We start from the raw sequence: 21203 nt of genomic DNA, 5'->3' as shown, positions 1-21203 counted from the left end.
GTGTGTGCCCTCAGGCCTATACTCCACTACCACATATCTACAACACAAAATCCAAGTGTACGTGTGTGTATAGTGCGTATGTTATCATGTGTGTGTATGCATGTGTCTGTGCCCATGTCTGTGTTACTTGACAGTCCCCGCCGTTCCACAAGGTGTATTTTTACCTGCTTTCTAAATCTGATTCTACTGCTTGCATCAGTTACAGTACAATACAGTACAGTACACTAGAGTACAGTAGAGTACAGTACAGTAGAGTACAGTACAGTACATAATAGTACAGGAGAGTAGAGTACAGTAGAGTACAGTACAGTAGAGTACAGTACAGTAGTGTACAGTAGAATACATTGCAGTAGAGTTCAGTACAGTATAGTACAGTACAGTACGGTAGAGTACAGTAGCATAGAGTACAGTAGAGTACTGTACAGTACAGTAGAGTACGGTACAGTACAGTAGAGTACAGTAGAATACAGTGCAGAAGAGTTGAGTACAGTACAGTACAGTACAGTACAGTACAGTACAGTACAGTACAGTAGCATAGAGTATAGTAGAATTCAGTGCAGTAGAGTTGAGTACAGTACAGTATAGTACAGTACAGTGCAGTACAGTATAGTACAGTACAGTAGAGTACGGTAGTGTAGAGTACAGTAAAGTAGAGCAGAGTACAGTACAGTATAGTATAGTACAGTACAGTACAGTACAGTAGAGTGCAGTACAGTAGAGTACAGTGCAGTAGAGTTGAGTACAGTACAGTATAATACAGTACAGGGCTGTAGAGTACAGTACAGTGGAGTTGATTACAGTACAGCAGAGTACAGTACAGTACAGTACAGTGCAGTGGAGTACAGTCCAGTTGAGTTGAGTACAGTACTGTACTGTACAGTACAGTATAATACAGTGCAGTAGAGTTGAGTACAGTACAGTACAGTACAGTACAGTACAGTACAGTACAGTACAGTGGAGTACAGTACAGTAGCATAGAGTACAGTAGAATACAGTGCCGTAGAGTTGAGTACAGTACAATATAGTACAGTACAATATAGTACAGTACAGTAGAGTACAGTATAGTACAGTACAGTACAGTAGCGTAGAGTACAGTAGAGTAGAGCAGAGTACAGTACAGTAGAGTACAGTAGAGTAGAGTACAGTAGAGTACAGTGCAGTAGAGTACAGTACAGTAGAGTTGAGTACAGTACAGTAAAGTACAGCACAGTACAGAACAGTACATCGGCAGTCATGCAAACACGCACACAGACACACATAAATATTGAAAGAATGAAAGATATATGAGCGATGTTAGATTGAATGTGTCATGTCACACAAAGCAATCAATTATTCTCCTCAATAACTCCCTCTGACCATATGGGGATGTTTTTCATACACCAAGAATATAATCTTGACCCAGATCCTAAGAGGAGAGAGACTTGGTGTCAGACTGTAATGTCTCTATTCACTTTATAGTGCACTACTCTTGACAAGGGCTCATAGGAAGGGAAGAAGGAAGGAAGGAAGGAAGGAAGGAAGGAAGGAAGGAAGGAAGGAAGGAAGGAAGGAGGAAGGAAGGGAAGAAGGAAGGATTCAATATGTATTTCAACAAGACCCTTCTCTTCTTTATGGTACCTGACATTTGACCCCAAGTCTAATACAGCAGTTAACTGTTTCCCTGGAACTAGGTCGAGATGAAATACTGGGTTTGTAAGAGACAGGGGCTGTGTCCCAAATCGCACCCTATTCCCTATATAGTGCACTAGTGGTGAACTAGTAGTCCACTATATAGAGGATAGGGTGCCATTTGTGATGTACAAAGTGTCTATAGTATCCTGTAGCGATGGAGGAAGAGGATTTAAGGCTTGTAGCTTAGCCTTAGCACTTCCACTGTCTCAGCCGACCGCCTGAGGAGCGATAATCCTCCCTCTCTCTCTCTCTCTCTCTCTCTCTCTCTCTCTCTCTCTCTCTCTCAGCAGCGCAGGGCCTCAGACCTGACCTCCCTATAGAGGGATCAGACACAGGGAAGACCCCTATCAGACACACAGGCTCAGAGCCAAAAGGCCCAGACAGGACAGGAACAAAGACAAAGACAGGGACTCTGTCTACCTGGAACTACCAGAACAGCTTTATTTATAAACATTCTGATTTGGTCTATAGGTCAACCATAGTTATATACAGCAGAGGCAGTCTGTCCAAGAGTCTGTCCAAGAGGCCATTATTGTAACATTATGTCTGGTTAGTCTGTCCAAGAGGCCATTATTGTAACATTCTGTCTGGTTAGTCTGTCCAAGAGACCATTATTGTAACATTATGTCTGGTTAGTCTGTTCAAGAGGCCATTATTGTAACATTATGTCTGGTTAGTCTGTCCAAGAGACCATTATTGTAACATTATGTCTGGTTAGTCTGTTCAAGAGGCCATTATTGTAACATTCTGTCTGGTTAGTCTGTCCAAGAGGCCATTATTGTAACATTCTGTCTGGTTAGTCTGTCCAAGAGGCCATTATTGTAAGATTCTGTCTGCTTAGGGACAGAAGACAAAGTCAAAGACCCCTAATAGGTTCCCAATATGGTCTAATAGTCAACTGAGCTTAAAGGCGTAACCTTGCGGCGCTAATGATACTTGCTATAGTACATTCATAACAAATAACCAGACTAAACTTGATACCTTGGTACTTGCTGTGATATAACCAGACTAAACTAGATACCTTGGTATTTGCTGTAGTATAACCAGACTAAACTAGATACCTTGGTACTTGCTGTAGTATAACCAGACTAAACTAGATACCTTGGTACTTGCTGTAGTATAAACAGACTAAACTAGATACCTTGGTACTTGCTGTAGTATAAACAGACTAAAAGAACCAGACTAAACTAGATACCTTGGTACTTGCTGTAGTATAAACAGACTAAACTAGATACCTTGGTACTTGCTGTAGTATAAACAGACTAAACTAGATACCTTGGTACTTGCTGTAGTATAAACAGACTAAACTAGATACCTTGGTACTTGCAGTAGTATAAACAGACTAAACTAGATACCTTGGTACTTGCTGTAGTATAAACAGACTAAACTAAACTCAGCAAAAAATGTCCCCTTTTCAGGACCCTGTCTATCAAAGATAATTCGTAAAAATCCAAATAACTTCACAGATCTTCAATGTAAAGGGTTTAAACACTGTTTCCATGCTTGTTCAATGAACCATAAACAATTAATGAACATGCACCTGTGGAACGGTCGTTAAGACACTAACAGCTTACGGTAGGCAATTAAGGTCACAGTTATGAAAACTTAGGACACTAAAGAGGCCTTTCTACTGACTCTGAAAAACACCAAAAGAAGGATGCCCAGGGTCCCTGTTCATCGCGTGAACGTGCCTTAGGCATGCTGCAAGGTGGCATGAGGACTGCAGTTGTGGCCAGGGAAATAAATTGCAATGTCCGTACTGTGAGACACCCAAGATAGCGCTACAGGGAGACAGGACGGACAGCAGATTGTCCTTGCAGTGGCAGACCACGTGTAACAACACCTGCACAGGATCGGTACATCCAAACATCACACCTGCGGGATAGGAACAGGATGGCAACCACAACTGCTCGTGTTACACCAGGAATGCACAATCCCTCCATCAGTGCTCAGACTGTCCGCAAAAGGCTGAGAGAGGCTGGACTGAGGGCTTGTAGGCCTGTTGTAAGGCAGGTTCCCTGATGAAGACAGCTTCGCTGTCGAAACGTTGGTTATTACATTTTTGCATCTGAGCTCTTAGAGTGTGCGGCTTTCCTTTATTTTCTAGTAAGGCAGGTCCCCACCAGACATCACCAGCAACAACGTCGCCTATGGGCACACACCCACCGTCACTGGACCAGACAGAACTGGCAAAAAGTGCTCTTCACTGACGAGTCGTGGTTTTGTCTCACCAGGGGTGATGGTCGGATTCGCGCTTATCGTCGAAGGAATGAGCGTTACACCGAGGCCTGTACTCTGGAGCGGGATCGATTTGGAGGTGGAGGGTCTGTTATGGTCTGGGGCGGTGTGTCACAGCATCATCGGACTGAGCTTGTTGTCACTGCAGGCAATCTCAACGCTGTGCGTTACAGGGAAGACATCCTCCTCCCTTATGTGGTACCTTCCTGCAGGCTCATCCAGACATGACCCTCCAGCATGACAATGCCAACAGCCATACTGCTTGTTCTGTGCGTGATTTCCTGCAAGACAGGAATGTCAGTGTTCTGCCATGGCCAGTGAAGAGCCTGGATCTCAATCCCATTGAGCACGTCTGGGACCTGTTGGATCGGATTGTGAGGGCTAGGGCCATTCCCCCCAGAAATGTCCGGGAACTTGCAGGTGCCTTGGTGGAAGAGTGGGGTAACATCTCACAGCAAGAACTGGCAAATCTGGTGCAGTCCATGAGGAGGAGATGCACTGCAGTACTTAATGCAGCTGATGGCCACACCAGATACTGACTGTTACTTTTTATTTTTTATTTTATTTTGACCCCTCCTTTGTTCAGGGACACATTATTCCATTACTGTTAGTCACATGTCTGTGGAACTTGTTCAGTTTATGTCTAAGTTGTTGAATTTTGTTATGTTCATACAAATATTTACACATGTTAAGTTTGCTGAAAATAAATGCAGTTGACAGTGAGAGGACATTTCACTTTTTTTGCTGAGTTTAGATACCTTGGTACTTGCTCTAGTATTAACAGACTAAACTAGATACCTTGGTACTTGCCGTTTTCCATCTTTGTTGAGTCATAGTCTTCGGCTAGCCGGCGGTTCTTGGTGGAATCTGATTCGTCTGGGAAGTAAGGCTCCTCCTCCAGGCTCTCTCTGACCGGCGTCTCATTGGTCTCTTTTGACCTTTGACCTTCGGCCAGGGACTTGAGCAGAGTGAAGTCATCGTTCTCTTGCTCTGGTTCCGCCTCCTTCACCTCTTTAGGCTCCACAGCAGGTTTGGTGTCTGAGGGGGAGAAGGAAATATTTAAGAGGCTATACAAAGCTTCTGCCTCTGGGGGTGCTCCTCTTGAGCCAAAAATTAGTCCACTCTATGGAGAGAAATATTGTCCAGAAAGGGCACACCTACCTTCACCCATAAATTGTATGCCTAAAACTGAGGATTTGTGTGTTTTCATCAAATAAACTTCCATAGTGTATCTTTAGATAGAGAAGCCAGCCACCAAACCACCTTGTATCACTCTGCTGTCTTTCCTCTGCAGCTAAACAGGGTTGGGCCTGGCTGGTTTTCCACTGCAGCTAAGCAGGGTTGGGCCTGGCTGGCTTTCCACTGCAGCTAAGCAGGGTTGGGCCTGGCTGGTTTTCCACTGCAGCTAAGCAGGGTTGGGCCTGGCTGGCTTTCCACTGCAGCTAAGCAGGGTTGGGCCTGGCTGGTTTTCCACTGCAGCTAAGCAGGGTTGGGCCTGGTTGGCTTTCCACTGCAGCTAAGCAGGGTTGGGCCTGGCCGGTTTTCCTCTGCAGCTAAGCAGGGTTTGGCCTGGTCAATCCCTAGATGGGAGACCAGAAGGACTAGTGAAATTCAGGGTCCATATTCATAAAACATCTGGGAATAGGAGTGCTGATCTAGGATCAGTTTAGCAGTTTAGAGAAGACCTGATCCTACAGAAGCACTCCCACTCTAAGGTGCTTTATGAATACGGGGCCAGAGCCATGGGCTGCAGTAGGTGGTCTTGGAACCGTGTATTTTATTATGATCCCTAGTATCTGTTGCACATGAAACAGCTACTCTTCCTGGGGTCCACACAAAACATGAAACAGCTACTCTTCCTGGGGTCCACACAAAACATGAAACAGCTACTCTTTCTGGGGTCCACACAAAACATGAAACAGCTACTCTTCCTGGGGTCCACACAAAACATGAAACAGCTACTCTTCCTGGGGTCCACACAAAACATGAAACAGCTACTCTTCCTGGGGTCCACACAAAACATGAAACAGCCACTCTTCCTGGGGTCCACACAAAACATGAAACAGCTACTCTTCCTGGGGTCCACACAAAACATGTATATGGTGTCCAATTATAAAAAACACAATTTTTTACATGTTAACTGTGTAGATACTTGTCTAAGAAAACCAATGGTCCAAACTTCATGTCTCTATAATAATCCGTTCAAAGGTTATTCGAGTTTTTACCCTTGGAGGAGGACTAAAATTAGGGTGACTGAAACAATGGAGGCCAGAGAGAGAGGCCAGGAAAATGGCATCGTATCAGCTAGGCTGGATTCTGTGCATGAATTAAGGCTACAGGCTACCTGACATCTCACTTTACTGTTGAACTAGTCATCTTTCTTCTCCAATCTGCAGGACATAAAATAATATAGAGCTAAGATGGATAACGACATGACGTAGTATTTTCATATTTTAGTATACGCTTTTCATATTAATTCAAAATTATTGTTCTTTTTCGAAGATTTCTCACAAAAACAAGGATATCTCTGTGAAATGTCAATGAAGCACTGAGCGTATGTAACAGTGTAGGTCGCGTCCCTCTCTTCGCCCCAACCCGGGCTCAAACCAGGGACCCTCTGCACACATCAACAACTGACACCCACGAAGCATCGTTACCCATCGCGCCACAAAAGCCGGAACAACCACTTCAGGTCTCAGAGCAAGTGACGTCACTGATTGAAACGCTATTAGCGCGCACCACCGCTAACTAACTAGCCATTTCACATCGGTTACACGTATACCAAGCTTTTTTTTATCAAAGCCTTTTACATTGAATTCAGCTCATGTCATGCTAATTTAGCCTTTTGTGACCGATGGAAATAAGTTTCAAGACGACGACCACAAAATGTTAAATACTACCCGCCCCACAGTTTGGGAACCACTGTGTTAGAGAAAGACCCCACTGAACGATTCTAACATGAATAATCATATTTGTCTTGGTAAAATGTATTTCTTTACATTTATTTATTTTTAATTTTTATTTCACCTTTATTTAACCAGGTAGGCAACTTGAGAACAAGTTCTCATTTACAACTGCGACCTGGCCAAGATAAAGCAAAACAGTTCGACACATACAACAACACAGAGTTACACATGGAGTAAAACAAACATACAGTCAATAATACAGTAGAAAAATAAGTCTATATACAATGTGAGCAAATGAGGTGAGATAAGGGAGGTAAAGGCAATAAAAAGGCCATGGTGGCATAAGGAAAATATAATATAAGGAAGTTACATTTGATCAGCAAAGTGCATTTTCATCAACTCTTGGTAGTGTGGGTGGACACCCTACACAGTACAGAACAGTTAAAGACAAGAACAACACAAGACCATACTGCATTGAAAAAATAAGATAAAACACTTATATATTGTGAAGACATCCAAGAGACAACAACAATTATTCTTACACACTATTCACATACATATTCAAATGTATGTAATAACAATATTGATTTATTGCCTGTGAAGTATCCACTTGCCTGCAGACTCCACTGCTGCTTTCACATCATCTGCCTCTGCAATCTGTGGAAAATAACATAAACAGTGTAAACATTTCTGTTTTAATCATATTCACCATAATAGCTTTGTTTGTTTACTGTTGCTCCAGTCTGGTTTGATGTGTTGTTGTTGAAGTTTGAGAACTCTCCCCTCCACAGAGTCTATTTGACATGATATTAGTCTGAAGATAGCATGGTGGATAGTTTAGAGAGAGAGAGAGAGAGAGAGAGAGTTTACCTGCTCCTGGATTGGTCTCTCCTCAGTCAGTCGTCTGTTGTAAACTACAGCTTTATCTGCAGGGAAAATAAACCCACATAATAATAATACTACTAATCATCTTTATTATTATCATCATCAGCATTATCATCGTCATAATCAACATCATCATCAGCATTGTCATCGTCATAATCAACATCATCATCCACATCATCATTGTTATCATCATCCTCATCGTCTTCATCATCATCATCACCACCACCACCATTCACTATCACATCATCTGAGACATCTAAAACGTGTAATTTAGGTAGAAACAAATGTAGGACCAGCTAGCCTGACTGCTTCAATCGGAGCCTTAAAAAACTATCTTAAATCAGTGTTAGAAGAAAGTTTATCCTATGAACGACAGAGAAAGACACTGACTTGAATTTGAGGGGTCCAACATCATCAGGGTATTTTTAAGATATGCCTGCTTGGTCATGTGGGCCAAGTGTTTTCATTTACTTTGTTTCATTTTGGTTAATGTGGTTTATTGATGAGAAAGAGGGTACAGTCTAGGGCTACAGTGAGTCCCAACTCCCGACCCGACCGGACACAGCAGGGTCATAATCGGTTTAACAAACAAAAGATAAACTGCGTTAGAAATAGAACGGAATCGGCCTTACATCGCATGCAACCGACCAACGTCACAAACTCTTTGTTTATTTGTTATTTCCTGCTCTATTTTTACTTGAATTAGCTTGTTTTATATATAATGTTTAAATATATTTTAAAACGTGAAAAGGGTTTAAATATAGCCTGGCCTAGTTAAAATGTACTTTAAAAGTGGGCTATGGACCTAGCGAACCAAAAAATATTCACACTGAAACCAGTCACCCCAAATGTAGGCTACCAGCAGGCCATGTACTCACCATCCTCGGCAGGTGTGGGGAAAGCAGAAATCTGGGAGACAGTCACAGCAAAAATCCCGAGCAGAAGGAGTACTCCCATTCCTTTGGACGCCATTCTGAAATAAAATATCCACTCAATCGGTGGTGGTATGCTATTTTCCGCTGGATTACTCCCGGTTATAGCTGTCTTGGGGGTGTTGTGTTGTGTGGATGATCCAGCCGACGATAGCGGTCACAAACTGCTGGATGTTTGGACAGCTCTGCTCTTCCCTGCTGGTGGTGCTGAAACTGACAACAGGGCTGCGCTTGGACTCTACCCGCTCTGGCTGTTCCTTGGGCGGGGAGGGGCTCTTCAAATCTCCGCTCTCCTCTGGTGCTGGTGGAGCTGTTAACGACCTGCGGTGCTGAAACCAGGACACTCGCTATAATTAACACGAGATAGATAAACTGCCAGGCTCGTAGTCTATAAACTCCGTGTGAGCTGTAGTGAACTCACCTGCCGTATGCCGATGGTAGCTACCCGAAACAACACGATCTCTCTCTCTCGGTCAGACCAAACCGTGAAGGAGGAGAACAAAACGAGTATCCGCCCCTGATTGTGCGTCCTGTACTGAACGCCTTAGCTTTTTATAGTCGATCTCTACTGTGGGCTGTCCCATTTTGCCCCATTGGAATTAGATACATCCATACATACACAATACGTCAACATGGTTGTGCCCAGACCAGTGTTGTGTTTCAGATGTTTTCCATGTTCCTCAGCCCCAGTTAATCTCCTGCTTTATGTGCCTTATGCTTCAGATGAATATACATGCTGTCTGCTGATTGGACAGAGCTGTCTTAATGGGACTAAAGCTTTGAGTAGCGTGCACATGCTGAGCAGTGTGTTATCAGTTGTCCATTGAGGAACAGCACACACCCACTTAGTAAAGGACAATTGCTACATGCTCAGGGCATTGTTCTCTGTCTGTCTGTCTGTCTGTCTGTCTGTCTGTCTGTCTGTCTGTCTGTCTGTCTGTCTGTCTGTCTGTCTGTCTGTCTGTCTGTCTGTCATATCCCTCAGTGTAGTGGCCCTTATCTCATTCTCTTTCCCCTGCTCTGCCCTTTCACTGTCTCCTCTCTTTCAATTTAAGGGCTTTATTGGCATGGGAAACTTATGTTTACATTACCATAGCAAGTGAAATATATAATAGATCTCTGTCTCTCCTCTTTCTCTGTCTCCCTTCTTTCACTGCTCTCTTATGGATTACACCTGACCCCCCCCCCCACACCTGTAATCTGATCTAGCCCCTGAGCTGCATGACACTACTCACATACACATAGAACACAAATCATACACCCATACATACCATACAGTCATACACAGAATGTCAACTCACTGGTCTTCCTATTCTAATTTATACTGCAGTTATCACCTTTTAACAGTCCTACTGTAGTTATCACATCTTTTATCAAACCTACTGCAGTTATCACCTTTTGGACTACATATTGTAGATAGGCCTATTCTCTTGTTTTGGAGGCTGGAACAGAGTGGGTGTGTTTTCTCTCCTCTGCAGTGTGTTATGGGATGCCCAGACTATAGACTATAGTGTTTCCTGTTCTGTTTCCTGCCTGTCTCAGTAGTCTCACATCACCACTAACCACAGCAAACACATTACTGGCTCTGGGACTGAGATGGGAGTTCTCTCTCAGAGGAGGAGAGGAATGAGAGGAGGAGGATAAATAAGAAAAGGAGGTGAAGGTAGAGGAGGGAGATGAGAGAAACGACACAGAAGATGAAGAGTTGAAGGAGGCAGATGAGGAGCAGGACGCAGATGAGGAGCAGGAGGCAGATGAGGAGCAGGAGGTAGATGAGGAGCAAGAGGTAGATGAGGAGCAAAAGGCAGATGAGGAGCAGGAGGTAGATGAGGAGCAAGAGGTAGATGAGGAGCAAAAGGCAGATGAGGAGCAGGAGGTAGATGAGGAGCAAGAGGTAGATGAGGAGCAAAAGGCAGATGAGGAGCAGGAGGTAGATGAGGAGCAGGAGGCAGATGAGGAGCAGGAGGTAGATGAGGAGCAAGAGGTAGATGAGGAGCAAAAGGCAGATGAGGAGCAGGAGGTAGATGAGGAGCAGGAGGTAGATGAGGAGCAGGAGGCAGATGAGGAGCAGGAGGTAGATGAGGAGCAAGAGGTAGATGAGGAGCAAAAGGCAGATGAGGAGCAGGAGGTAGATGAGGAGCAGGAGGTAGATGAGGAGCAGGAGGTAGATGAGGAGCAAAAGGCAGATGAGGAGCAGGAGGTAGATGAGGAGCAAGAGGCAGATGAGGAGCAGGAGGCAGATGGTAGATGAGAAGAGATGGTAGAAGAGGACTGGTTCCCAACATGATAATGCTCTTCCTCTCTACAGCACCATATGTATCAAAGCTTAGCTACCATGTCCCTGTGATCAGTGTGTGTCTACTGCCCTCTAGTGTGCTTTATGTCAGTGTCAGAAGGCCCTGGTTCTCCTGTTGTCCAAGTCAGCAGTCCACATAGTATGGGGTTGACACTGTCATTATGGGACATTCAGTATGGATGAGGTATGAAGCATGAGTCACTCAGTGAAAGTCTGCATGCTGTATGTGTGCTGAGGGCTCCTGAGTGGCGCAGCGGTCTAAGGCACTGCATCTCAGTGCAAGAGGCACCAGTCCCTGGTTTGAATCCAGGCTGTATCACATCTGCCGTGATTGGTAGTCCCATAAGGCAACATTGACCCAGCATCGTCCAGGTTTGGCCGGGGTAGGCTGTCATTGTAAATAAGAATTTGTTTTTAACTGACTTGCCTGGTTAAATAAAGGTAAAACATTTTTTATCATACTACTGTACGTAAAAGAAAACTAAATGAGCATAACATTCTGTCATTTTAAAGCATACTCAATGTTGAGAAGTTTCACATACTGGTAGTCCTACCACAAAATGTTCTATTCTCACTTAACCATGCTGCCTACTAACGTAGCATGGTGGTTCATCATAGCCCTGCCTTGCAGTAGGTGCACAACTTCCTTCCTGTTTCCTGACGATATTGAAACCATCAAACCTTTCTCATGGTGATCTGCGAGCATCTAATTGTAAGTATTATGATATGTAATGTATGTATTATGATTATGGGGTTATAGAGATAAATGTTTCAAATGTTGCTCTGGGGTGCCACAGTACATGTAATACTTTATATGTAGTTCGTTATATGTATTGTGATCATGTTTTACATACTTAATACAATATGTTTCCTGTTCCTTTTACTTGTCTGTCTCAGCAGTCAGGTTGTGTCCCAAATGGCACCCTATTCCCTATACAGTTTACTACACAGATCCCTATGGGCCCTTATCAAAAGTAGTAGAATATATAGGTTAGGGAATAAGGTGCCATTAGGGACGTAGCCTCAGATCACTACCATGGTCAACACATACACATACTGTAAACTGCACTGCTCTGAGACTGGTATGGTGGAACTCTGAGGGTTCATCTCAAACTATACCCTACTACACCTCATAATATAGTGCACTGCTTTTGACCATATCACATAGCACCATGATGTAGAGCACTGTTCTCCACCAGGAAGTTGCAACTGTTGAGGTCTTTCATATAAGCCCCTGAGACCCAGCAATCCATTTTGGTTCTCTCTAGTAGACATCAGTTTTTGGTCAGTATCTCTGAGGCCATTCAAACCGCTGTATTAAGTGTGGAGGTGTGACCGTGACAACTTTATCTTCCTGGTTCTTAAAAAAATGTCTGCCATCAAAATAAGCACATTTATGGATATTTGAAAAGTGTTTGTAGTTATTAATGATCATTTTTGTGATTTTGATATTCAAATTGTTTCTAGTAAGTGAATATCTCAGGAATAGTTAAGTGAGTTGTCAGGACTGTGTAATATTTTCACATTAAGTAAGAGCTAAATAAGAGCTTATCAAGAAATGTCCTCTGTAGTGGACACCCTGATGCCGCAACTGTGTTTTTCATATACTCTACCTGTAATGTTATTTGTTTCATATTTCTGTCCTAATGACCACTACAAAGGACAATTTTGCACTTACAATAAAACATACAGTAAAAATATTTGTTCAAATACATTTCTTGGTAAGATGTTTTTTTCTACTTTACAAAAGCACTAATGTAAAACATGTTATGTTATGTACATTTTTTTTTATTACAAAACATTTTTTCTGGGTCTCAGCAAGATATGCATAGAAATATAATTAGTAATTTTCTATAGATGTAAGTACCAGTAGCCACCACTTGATAATAGTCAGTACCACATTCTTACAAAAATACTGACCTCTAGTGTCAACTTGAAGTTGGTGTGATAGATCAGAGTAGTTTCACTTTCACTTTTGGAGACAAAAGCAAAGATTATGATAACCAACCCAAGATAGAAAAGCAGCGTTGTTTATATTGGGAGTCAATAAAGCACAGTGGGCAGAAAAGGCAAGTTGGTGGGTAGAGCCAAGTACAAGCTAGCGAGATCCTAGTTGCCAAATTTAAGACCTTTTTGCGTTCCACTTGACATCCTCTCTTCACCATATTTGATGGTTAGTGGAAGTCCGCACCAGATGCTTCAGATTTTTACCCAATAGGACCTATTTGAGTTTCCCCTTTCATCTGTGACTACAGTTTACAACCCCTTCCTGCCTTGCAGTGGAACCACGTTATTTTATTCCTCATTCTTCCTGCATTTCCCCAAAGTCAATCTTGAAACTAGGTCCTTCTCAGTTGTTCTGCATGCAAAGTGAAACTTGAGAACTGACTGTAAACTTGAGCATCAGGCAGAGTAGAGTTTCAGTTGATCTTTGTTCCTTTCTCCCTTTATGTTTGCATGGATACATTATCCCAATCCAACCTGAACTTTCAAATGTTACTCTCTCACCCCAGCCCAGTCTGTGCCACACGATGACATACTTTAAACTATATTGTGATAAAGTTTGACATGACAGCCTGTCTGTCTTTGATCTCAGGGTAAAGAGGTCATCATGATTACTGGGACAGGTTGTTGGTGTGTGACTCTCCTGCTTCTCCTGCACAGAGCAGACTCTGGTACAGTACCCTCACATTCTCTCGTTGTGGTTGTGGTTTTGTGTGTGAGTGTGAGTGTGTGTGTGTGTGTGTGTGTGATATACTCCTGACCATCACGTGTATATGAGGATGTACAGTTGAAGTTGGAAGTTTACATACACCTCAGCCAAATACATTTAAACTCAGTTTTTCACAATTCCTGACATTTAATCCTAGTAAAAATTCCCTGTCTTAGGTCAGTTAGGAACACCACTTTATTTTAAGAATGTGAAATGTCAGAATAATAGTAGAGAGAATGATTTATTTCAGCTTTGATTTCTTTCATCACATTCCCAGTGGGTCAGAAGTTTACATACACTCAATTAGTATTTGGTAGCATTGCCTTTAAATTGTTTAACTTGGGTCAAACGTTTCAGGTAGCCTTCCACAAGCTTCCCACAATAAGTTGGGTGAATTTTGACCCATTCCTCCTGACAGAGCTGGTGTAACTGAGTCAGGTTTGTAGGCATCCTAGCTCACACACGTCTTTTTAGTTCTGCCCACAACTTCTCTATAGGATTGAGATTAGGGCTTTGTGATGGCCACTCCAATACTTTGACCTTGTTGTCTTTAAGTTATTTTGCCACAACTTTGGAAGTATGCTTGGGGTCATTGTCCATTTGGAAGACCCATTTGCGACCAAACTTTAACTTCCTGACTGATGTCTTAAGATGTTGCTTCAATATATCCACATATTTTTCCTACCTCATGATGCCATCTATTTTGTGAAGTGCACCAGTCCCTCCTGCAGCAAAGCACCCCCACAACATGATGCTGCCACCCCTGTGCTTCACGGTTGGGATGGTGTTCTTCGGCTTGCAAGCGTCCCCCTTTTTCCTCCAAACATAATGATGGTCATTATGGCCTAACAGTTCTATTTTTGTTTCATCAGACCAGAGTCAGACTTTTCTCCAAAAAGTACGATCTTTGTCCCCATGTGCAGTTGCAAACCATAGTCTGGCTTTTTTTATGGCGGTTTTGGAGCAATGGCTTCTTCCTTGCTGAGCGGTCTTTCAGGTTATGTCAATATAGGACTCATTTTACTGTGGATATAGATACTTTTGTACCTGTTTCCTCCAGCATCTTCACAAGGTCCTTTGCTGTTGTTCTGGGATTGATTTGCACTTTTCGCACCAAAGTACGCTCATCTCTAGGAGACAGAACGCGTCTCCTTCCTGAGCGGTATGACAGCTGCGTGGTCCCATGGTGTTTATACTTGCATACTATTGTTTGTACAGATGAACGTGGTACCTTCAGGCGTTTGGAAATTGCTCCCAAGATGAACCAGACTTGTGGAGGTCTACAATTCTTTTTCTGAGGTCTTGGCTAATTTCTTTTGATTTTCCCATAATGTCAAGAAAAGTTTGAAGGTAGGCCTTGAAATACATCCACAGGTACACCTCCAATTGACTCAAATTATGTCAATTAGCCTATCAGAAGCTTCTAAGGCCATGACATCCTTTTCTGGAGTTTTCCAAGCTGTTTAAAGGCACAGTCAACACAGCGTAAACTTCTGACCCACTGGAATTGTGATACAGTGAATTATAAGTGAAATAATCTGTTTGTAAATAATTGTTGGAAAAATTACTTGTGTCATGAACAAAGTAGATGTCCTAACCGACTTGCCAAAACTATAGTTTGTTAACAAGAAATGTGTGGAGTGGTTGAAAAACGAGTTTTAATGTAAACTTCCCACTTCAACTGTACATGATAGTTGTTGTGGCACATGAGTACATGAGTACATGAGTATGACTTGCACCAACATGTGTCTTTAGTGAGGCTTGTACTATCTGAGTGGTTGATTCTCTCTCCAGAAAGGTTTGAGGTTCTTGGTCCGACTCGTGCCATTGTTGCTGTGGCTGGTGATGACATCATTCTGCCCTGTTATATCAAACCCAACATCAGCGCTGAGGACATGAGAGTTGACTGGTTCAGAGTCAACCTCCCAGACCCTCAGTCAAACATTCGAGTCCATCTCTACCAAGATGGCAGAGACAAATACCATGATCAGATCAGCTCCTATGAGGGAAGGACATCATTGTTTAAAGAGGAACTGAAGAAGGGCAACACCTCTTTGAAACTGACCAGGGTACAAGGCACTGATGATGGACATTACAAATGTCGTGTTCAGTCTAAGATCTATTATGATGATGCCACCATTCAAGTCTACATAACAGGTGAATTTATTTACCCATAAATACAACAACCCACCTCTGTTCCTTCAAGTTCTAGATTCTGTTCCCAATCTCAGCAATACTTCATCTCCAGTCTCCCTTTGTGTCTGTAGCTATAGGATCCAAGCCAGAGGTTTCCATTGAGGGACAGAAAGAAGGAGGGATGGGTCTGCTGTGTGTATCTAAAGGCTGGTTCCCTGAGCCTGAGTTGGAGTGGTTGGACAGTGAAGGGGTCACTCTGTCTGCTGGACCTTCAGAGACAGACAGGGACTATGAGGGATTCTACATAGTCAAACTAAAGCCCATCGTAAAGGAGACTGTCATCAACTGCTTTACCTGCAGACTGAGACAGAGACAGCTCAGTGAGCAGATCATCATGGAGACAGAGTTTCACATCTCTAGTGAGTAACACAACATCATATTATTGTTTAGCTGATATGAAACACTTTTAATGTTTTATATGCTGTTGTATTACAAAGGCTGAGTATTAATTAAACATAAATAGGACAGTTGGATACAAGTTTGTCAACATTTTAAGAACTATGAAGTATTCTAACGTAAAAATGAAACCACAATGATTTTGAAGATCCAGCTATATGCCTCCACCTCAAATGAATGGAAAAGAGCAGCACAACATTAAACCAGGAAAACCAGGATATTAGATGGTGCTCATGTTTTCCATTCATTTGGCATTGAGGCATATTGCTGGATCTATACACTGATGTCATGTGACATGGTTTCATTTTGACATTAGTCTGCAATTGAGGTCTTTAAACATCTGACAAAAATGTCATTTATGAGTGAAATGTCCCTTTAATATTATTTGGTAGCGGTGGTTAGCATGGCACTAATCTCAATTGATTTGTGTCTTGTAGGTGAGCTGATCCTTGTTCATGAAGAGGCATGGAGAATAGCCTTCACACTGAGTGTCTTTGTGGGCATTGTTGCCATATTAGCTTTCCCTATTTGGCAGTGGAATGGTTTGCGCAATGACTATGGTAATAGAAAACTGATTTAATCTTTTTTTGACTGAATGTATTTACATTCAGTGCAGTTTACAGAGTGACATACACAAGGACTTGGGTACTAGAACCGAAAGGTTGCCAGTTCGTATCCCCGAGCCGACAAGGTGAAAATCTTTGCAGATCTGCTCTTGAGCAAGGCACTTATTGCACCAGGGTTGTTCTTGTATTTTCTCCACAAAAAGACTCGGTTTTTTAATATAAGGTTTATTTAAATCTCAGTGCATTGTTTACCTGAAGCACATAAGTGTAACTTCTTCCTTCATGGAAATAACTTTTTCCAAAAAGATCTTGAGTAGGTCATTTTGTGGACCTTTCCTCTAACTGTTATCTATTTCCATGTCTGTAGATGTATCCAAAGTTAAACACATTCAAGAGCTAGGTAAGTAGTGTCTTACTGTCAAACATGCAGTTTTGTCCTCCAGAAACTGAACTTCATTAGAGAAAACATGAAGGTTCTTGTGTTCATTAAGTATGTTCTCTCTAATGTCTCTCTTTTTAATGTGTCCAGAGCAAGTTAAAAATGAACACAGTCTTCAGTTGAGTAAGTAGTGTCTAACAGTCCTATGCATCAATGTGTAAAAGTTTACTTTTCATAATTTTCTCCTGCATGGATGTAAGATGTCTACAAAGCAAGTTCAATATGTCAACACTTTTAAGCTGAGTAAGTCGTGTCCAACTGTCCTATGGATCAGCGCAATTTTTTATTGGGATCCCAAACAATAATTGGAGACAAACAATTCCCAACACATGAATATGTTACAGAAATGAATAGCAGTACAACAGCTAGTTTCATGGATTTAAAATCATTACATATTTCACATTAATGCTTTTTAACACATTATTTCCACTGTCCCCCATCCCCCTGCCACACAATTAATTTAATTAATTGTTCACCATTAAGAATGTTTTAATTGACTTTAATTCATCTGTTTGTCTGCAGAGATACTTGCTGATCAGCTGGGTAAGTAGGAGCTATACATGTTGCATTACTAGACACTTATGGTCAATATACAATTCATACATGTAATTCTAAGGAAGGGTTCTCCAACCCTGATCCTGCAGAGCTACCCTCCTGTAGGTTTTTGATCACACCTTAATTGTAACAAACCTAAATCAACTTATCAAGAAGCGAATTATTAAAATCAGTCTCACTAGGGTTGGAGTGAAAACCTACAGGACATTAGTTCTTCAGGAACAGGGTTGGAGAGCCTGCGCAATTTCCATTTCCATTGCGCAAATATGCAAATAGCACAAAGATTAGTAATAATTATTAGGTAAAATATTACTGTATTGGAAATATTTTGTGTTCACACAAAGAATGCTATTTTGTTTCCTTTTTTTATTCGAAAATCTTCACACTTTAATTAACAGGAATTATAATATGTTTTACTTGTTTAATTTACCCACAGATTTTGTCAAGTCCAGGTAAATTAATGACACTGAATTATTTCAAATAGATTAGATCACTTCATACTGTTGTTTGCAGGTATACTGTATTATGGAAGAGTGATTATTTTTTACACCTTGTCACTTAGCATATGTGTTTGGTTCTGAACTTGCATTAAAAAAATCAATCTCACTTTATCAATAAAGTTTAGAGATGGAGATTTGTATAGTATACAGTATTCTCTACTGTAACATTATATTACCATAGTTTCTGGTATCTCCCAGGTATCCCCCAAATCTGACAAACTCTTTCTCTGTACTATAGAACTTGAAACCATCAGAAGACATTTAGGTCAGTGTGGAATACTCTCCAGTCCATCCACCTAGAGTTTTACATGGACACTAATATCTTCACATACTGGTATTACTTGAAATACCACACATTCACATCTGCAATATACTGTATGTTGTTATCAACAACAACCTATAGGCTACATATGTCCACAGTAATGTACTGTGCAGCAAAACCTGAAGTAAAGTTTGTTTTTCAAAATAATTATAATAAATTGTATGTTTCTCTCAACAGTGGATGTGACTCTAGATCCTGATACAGCACATCCTAAACTCATCCTGTCTGAAGACAGGAAACAAGTTATATTTGGAGATGTATGGCAGCATCTCCCTGATAACCCAGAGAGGTTTGATACTTGTGTCAGTGTCCTGGGAAAGGAGGGTTTCTCCTCAGGGCGATTCTACTATGAGGTTCAGGTGAAGGGGAAGACAAGTTGGACTATAGGAGTGGTCAGAGAGTCCATCAACAGGAAAGGGAAGATTATAGTGAGCCCAGAGAATGGATACAGGACACTGTGGCTGAGAAATGGAGAGTACAAGGCTCTCTCTGGCCCCTCTGTCACCCTCTCCCCGAGAGAGAAGCCCCAGAAGGTGGGGGTGTTTGTTGATTATGAGGAGTGTCAGGTCTCCTTCTATAATGTCTCATAGGCCAAGTCTCATATCTACTCTTTCACTGGCTACACCTTCCATAAGAAACTTTATCCATATTTTGGCCCCTGTCTTATTGACGGAGGTAAAAACTCAGCCCCACTGATCATCACTCCTGTAGATCACTGACTGACTGACTTTCATATCAAACATTGAAATACTGTTAACATTTGTGTGTGTGCATGTCAGACTACCAAACTTGTGTGTGGGTGTGGATAAGTGTGTGTGTGCGTATATGTGTGCGTGTGCAAGCATATGTGAGTTTGCGTACATGCGTGTTTGTCTGCAAGTGCATGAGTGTGTTACTCACAGTTTGAATTCATTATAGCATACCAAAAGAGAGGGAATTGTATAATTTCTACTGAATGTCATCCTATGGTTTCCATGTTGTCTCCATATAGCCTTATTATACAGTATGTAAGCCTAATGTATTCACATATTCTGAACATCTGTCTGGTCATATTAAACCTATTTGAACTTAATCGGCTTCATTCAAACTTGAAATAAAATCTAAATCAAACATGTCAGTATATAAATGACTTTGTCAACCGTAAAACCCCCTGAATCAAATCATTCGGAAGTATTGGCTGTTGTTGGTGAGGTAGAGTAATTAACTACTCAAAAAGGCTGCTCCTGATTGGCAGTGACATGTGTTGGTCTTTCTCAGGGGGCCTATCAGATATTTCCTCACTCAGGTCACGTAACATAAATTACTCATTCAGGCTGGAGTTAAATCAGGAAGAGACAACATCATAATCAATTAATGACAGATCAATCAACTCTGGTCACAGTCCCAGGGAGTGGGTCTGGGAGGGCTAGTGTGTGTGTCTGTGTTTGTCCGTTTGTGCCTGCATGTGTGTGTGTGTGTGTGTGTGTGTATTTATAGACTGTGTCTAATGTGTGGTAAGATACTGAGTGTCAGTTCGTCTGCATTCGTGTCAATGCTCATCGGATGTCCTGGCCCTTACCCCATAGGCTCTGTAGACAGTATTGAATGAATAGCTATAAGGAATATGTTTTTCCCAACACATGATGTGCTTTCCCCTCTACAACTCAACGTCCTATCTACCATGACCAAAGATACAGTAAATGAAGATAGTTCACTCAGGCCATTTACCATTTAAAATTTATTTTATGGTCTACTTAAAGGAAAAATCCACCCCAAACCACTAATTCCTATAAATTACAGTGTTAAATTAGAGAACAATATTTTTTGTGAACAAATGTTAATTTTGGCATTATAATAAGGTTGGTAGCAACATGTGAAAAACGTTGTGTCTGTTGCAGCTCGAGTTGACTACAAAATCCACAATGCAATGCTCTCTCTATGGGCTGGCTAGCTAGCTAGCAAATGTAGCTACACACAATAATATCAAAGACAATGTGAGCATGTGAAGTAGCTAGTTAGCTGTAAAATCGCCTAAACAAATTGCACTATCAATTTAGGAGTCTACAATGTCACCATGTTCAACCTGCAGATCGATGTGCCTCACAGAGTTGAGTCAAAGGCAGAGATACTTTTGAGGAGATGGGAAATTCCATTGGAATCACATTGTGTATGTCGCCCATGTATGTTGCCCATGTACGTCAACGTGCCATGCTGTGCATTCTGGGCGATTCTGGGATAAGGAGAGCTCTCCTTCAAGGAGTGAATGGGAGTGAATTGGGTGCTAGCTCTAAAACCCAAAATGAGCATGAATTTTGTCAACAAGAAGTACAACATTACAAATCTTTTCCTAGATGTGAGATAATTAACTTGATATCTGTAATAGTGTATAGCTTTGGAATCGTGACATTACATACATGAAGCTCACATTTCGGCATTTACTGTATGATTGATGAGAAAGTCCATATTGCAAATGTACAGTCCCTTACTAGACGTCTGCGAACGTTTGTAAAAATCGTGGATGGCGGCGGGCCATGCACCGGGGCCGGATCTTCCGGGAAGTCATCGAACGAAGTCTCTCGGACATTCGGTTTCCGTTTAATAAAATGTTC

At 41.8% G+C, this 21203-nt stretch overlaps 2 protein-coding genes across 7 annotated transcripts in view; one reads left to right on the top strand and one right to left on the bottom strand.

The window, feature by feature from the left end:
* LOC106562528 (secretogranin-3) overlaps positions 1 to 9337 on the bottom strand; it is a 32982-nt gene extending 23645 nt beyond the window's left edge. Inside the window, exons 1-5 of one of the 3 annotated variants that reach the window (XM_014127460.2) lie at positions 9054 to 9336; positions 8579 to 8961; positions 7686 to 7741; positions 7430 to 7472; positions 4708 to 4947 (exon numbers count right to left, since the gene is read on the bottom strand). In XM_014127460.2, the coding sequence (XP_013982935.2) occupies positions 4708 to 4947; positions 7430 to 7472; positions 7686 to 7741; positions 8579 to 8672 (433 nt within the window). In that variant the 5' untranslated portion in view covers positions 8673 to 8961; positions 9054 to 9336. Of the gene's footprint in view, positions 1 to 4707; positions 4948 to 7429; positions 7473 to 7685; positions 7742 to 8578 lie in introns of all 3 variants that reach the window. The other 2 variants (XM_014127459.2, XM_014127461.2) reach the window with 2 other exon arrangements.
* A 2238-nt stretch (positions 9338 to 11575) lies between these two features.
* On the top strand, positions 11576 to 19725 carry LOC106562549 (butyrophilin subfamily 1 member A1). 4 transcript variants are annotated; one of them, XM_014127490.2, is made up of 11 exons: positions 11576 to 11640; positions 13525 to 13603; positions 15436 to 15798; positions 15909 to 16196; positions 16671 to 16793; positions 17167 to 17199; positions 17329 to 17361; positions 17761 to 17781; positions 18230 to 18245; positions 18532 to 18558; positions 18793 to 19725. In XM_014127490.2, exons 1-10 carry the CDS (start codon positions 11617 to 11619, stop codon positions 18536 to 18538), a joined length of 987 nt encoding a protein of 328 aa, XP_013982965.2. In that variant the 5' UTR covers positions 11576 to 11616; the 3' UTR covers positions 18539 to 18558; positions 18793 to 19725. The 4 variants fall into 4 exon arrangements, 1 of the variants encoding a protein (XP_013982965.2); XR_001319058.2 differs by having other exon boundaries at positions 11580 to 11640; positions 18532 to 18627; XR_006757562.1 differs by having other exon boundaries at positions 11580 to 11640; positions 16671 to 16924.
* The last annotated feature ends 1478 nt before the right edge of the window (positions 19726 to 21203 follow it).

Source organism: Salmo salar, chromosome ssa11 (genome assembly GCF_905237065.1).
Source record: "Salmo salar chromosome ssa11, Ssal_v3.1, whole genome shotgun sequence".
Classification (NCBI taxonomy): Eukaryota; Metazoa; Chordata; class Actinopteri; order Salmoniformes; family Salmonidae; genus Salmo; species Salmo salar.
The sequence above is the reverse complement of the archived record's forward strand: the minus strand, read 5'-3'. Positions and strand labels throughout refer to the sequence as shown.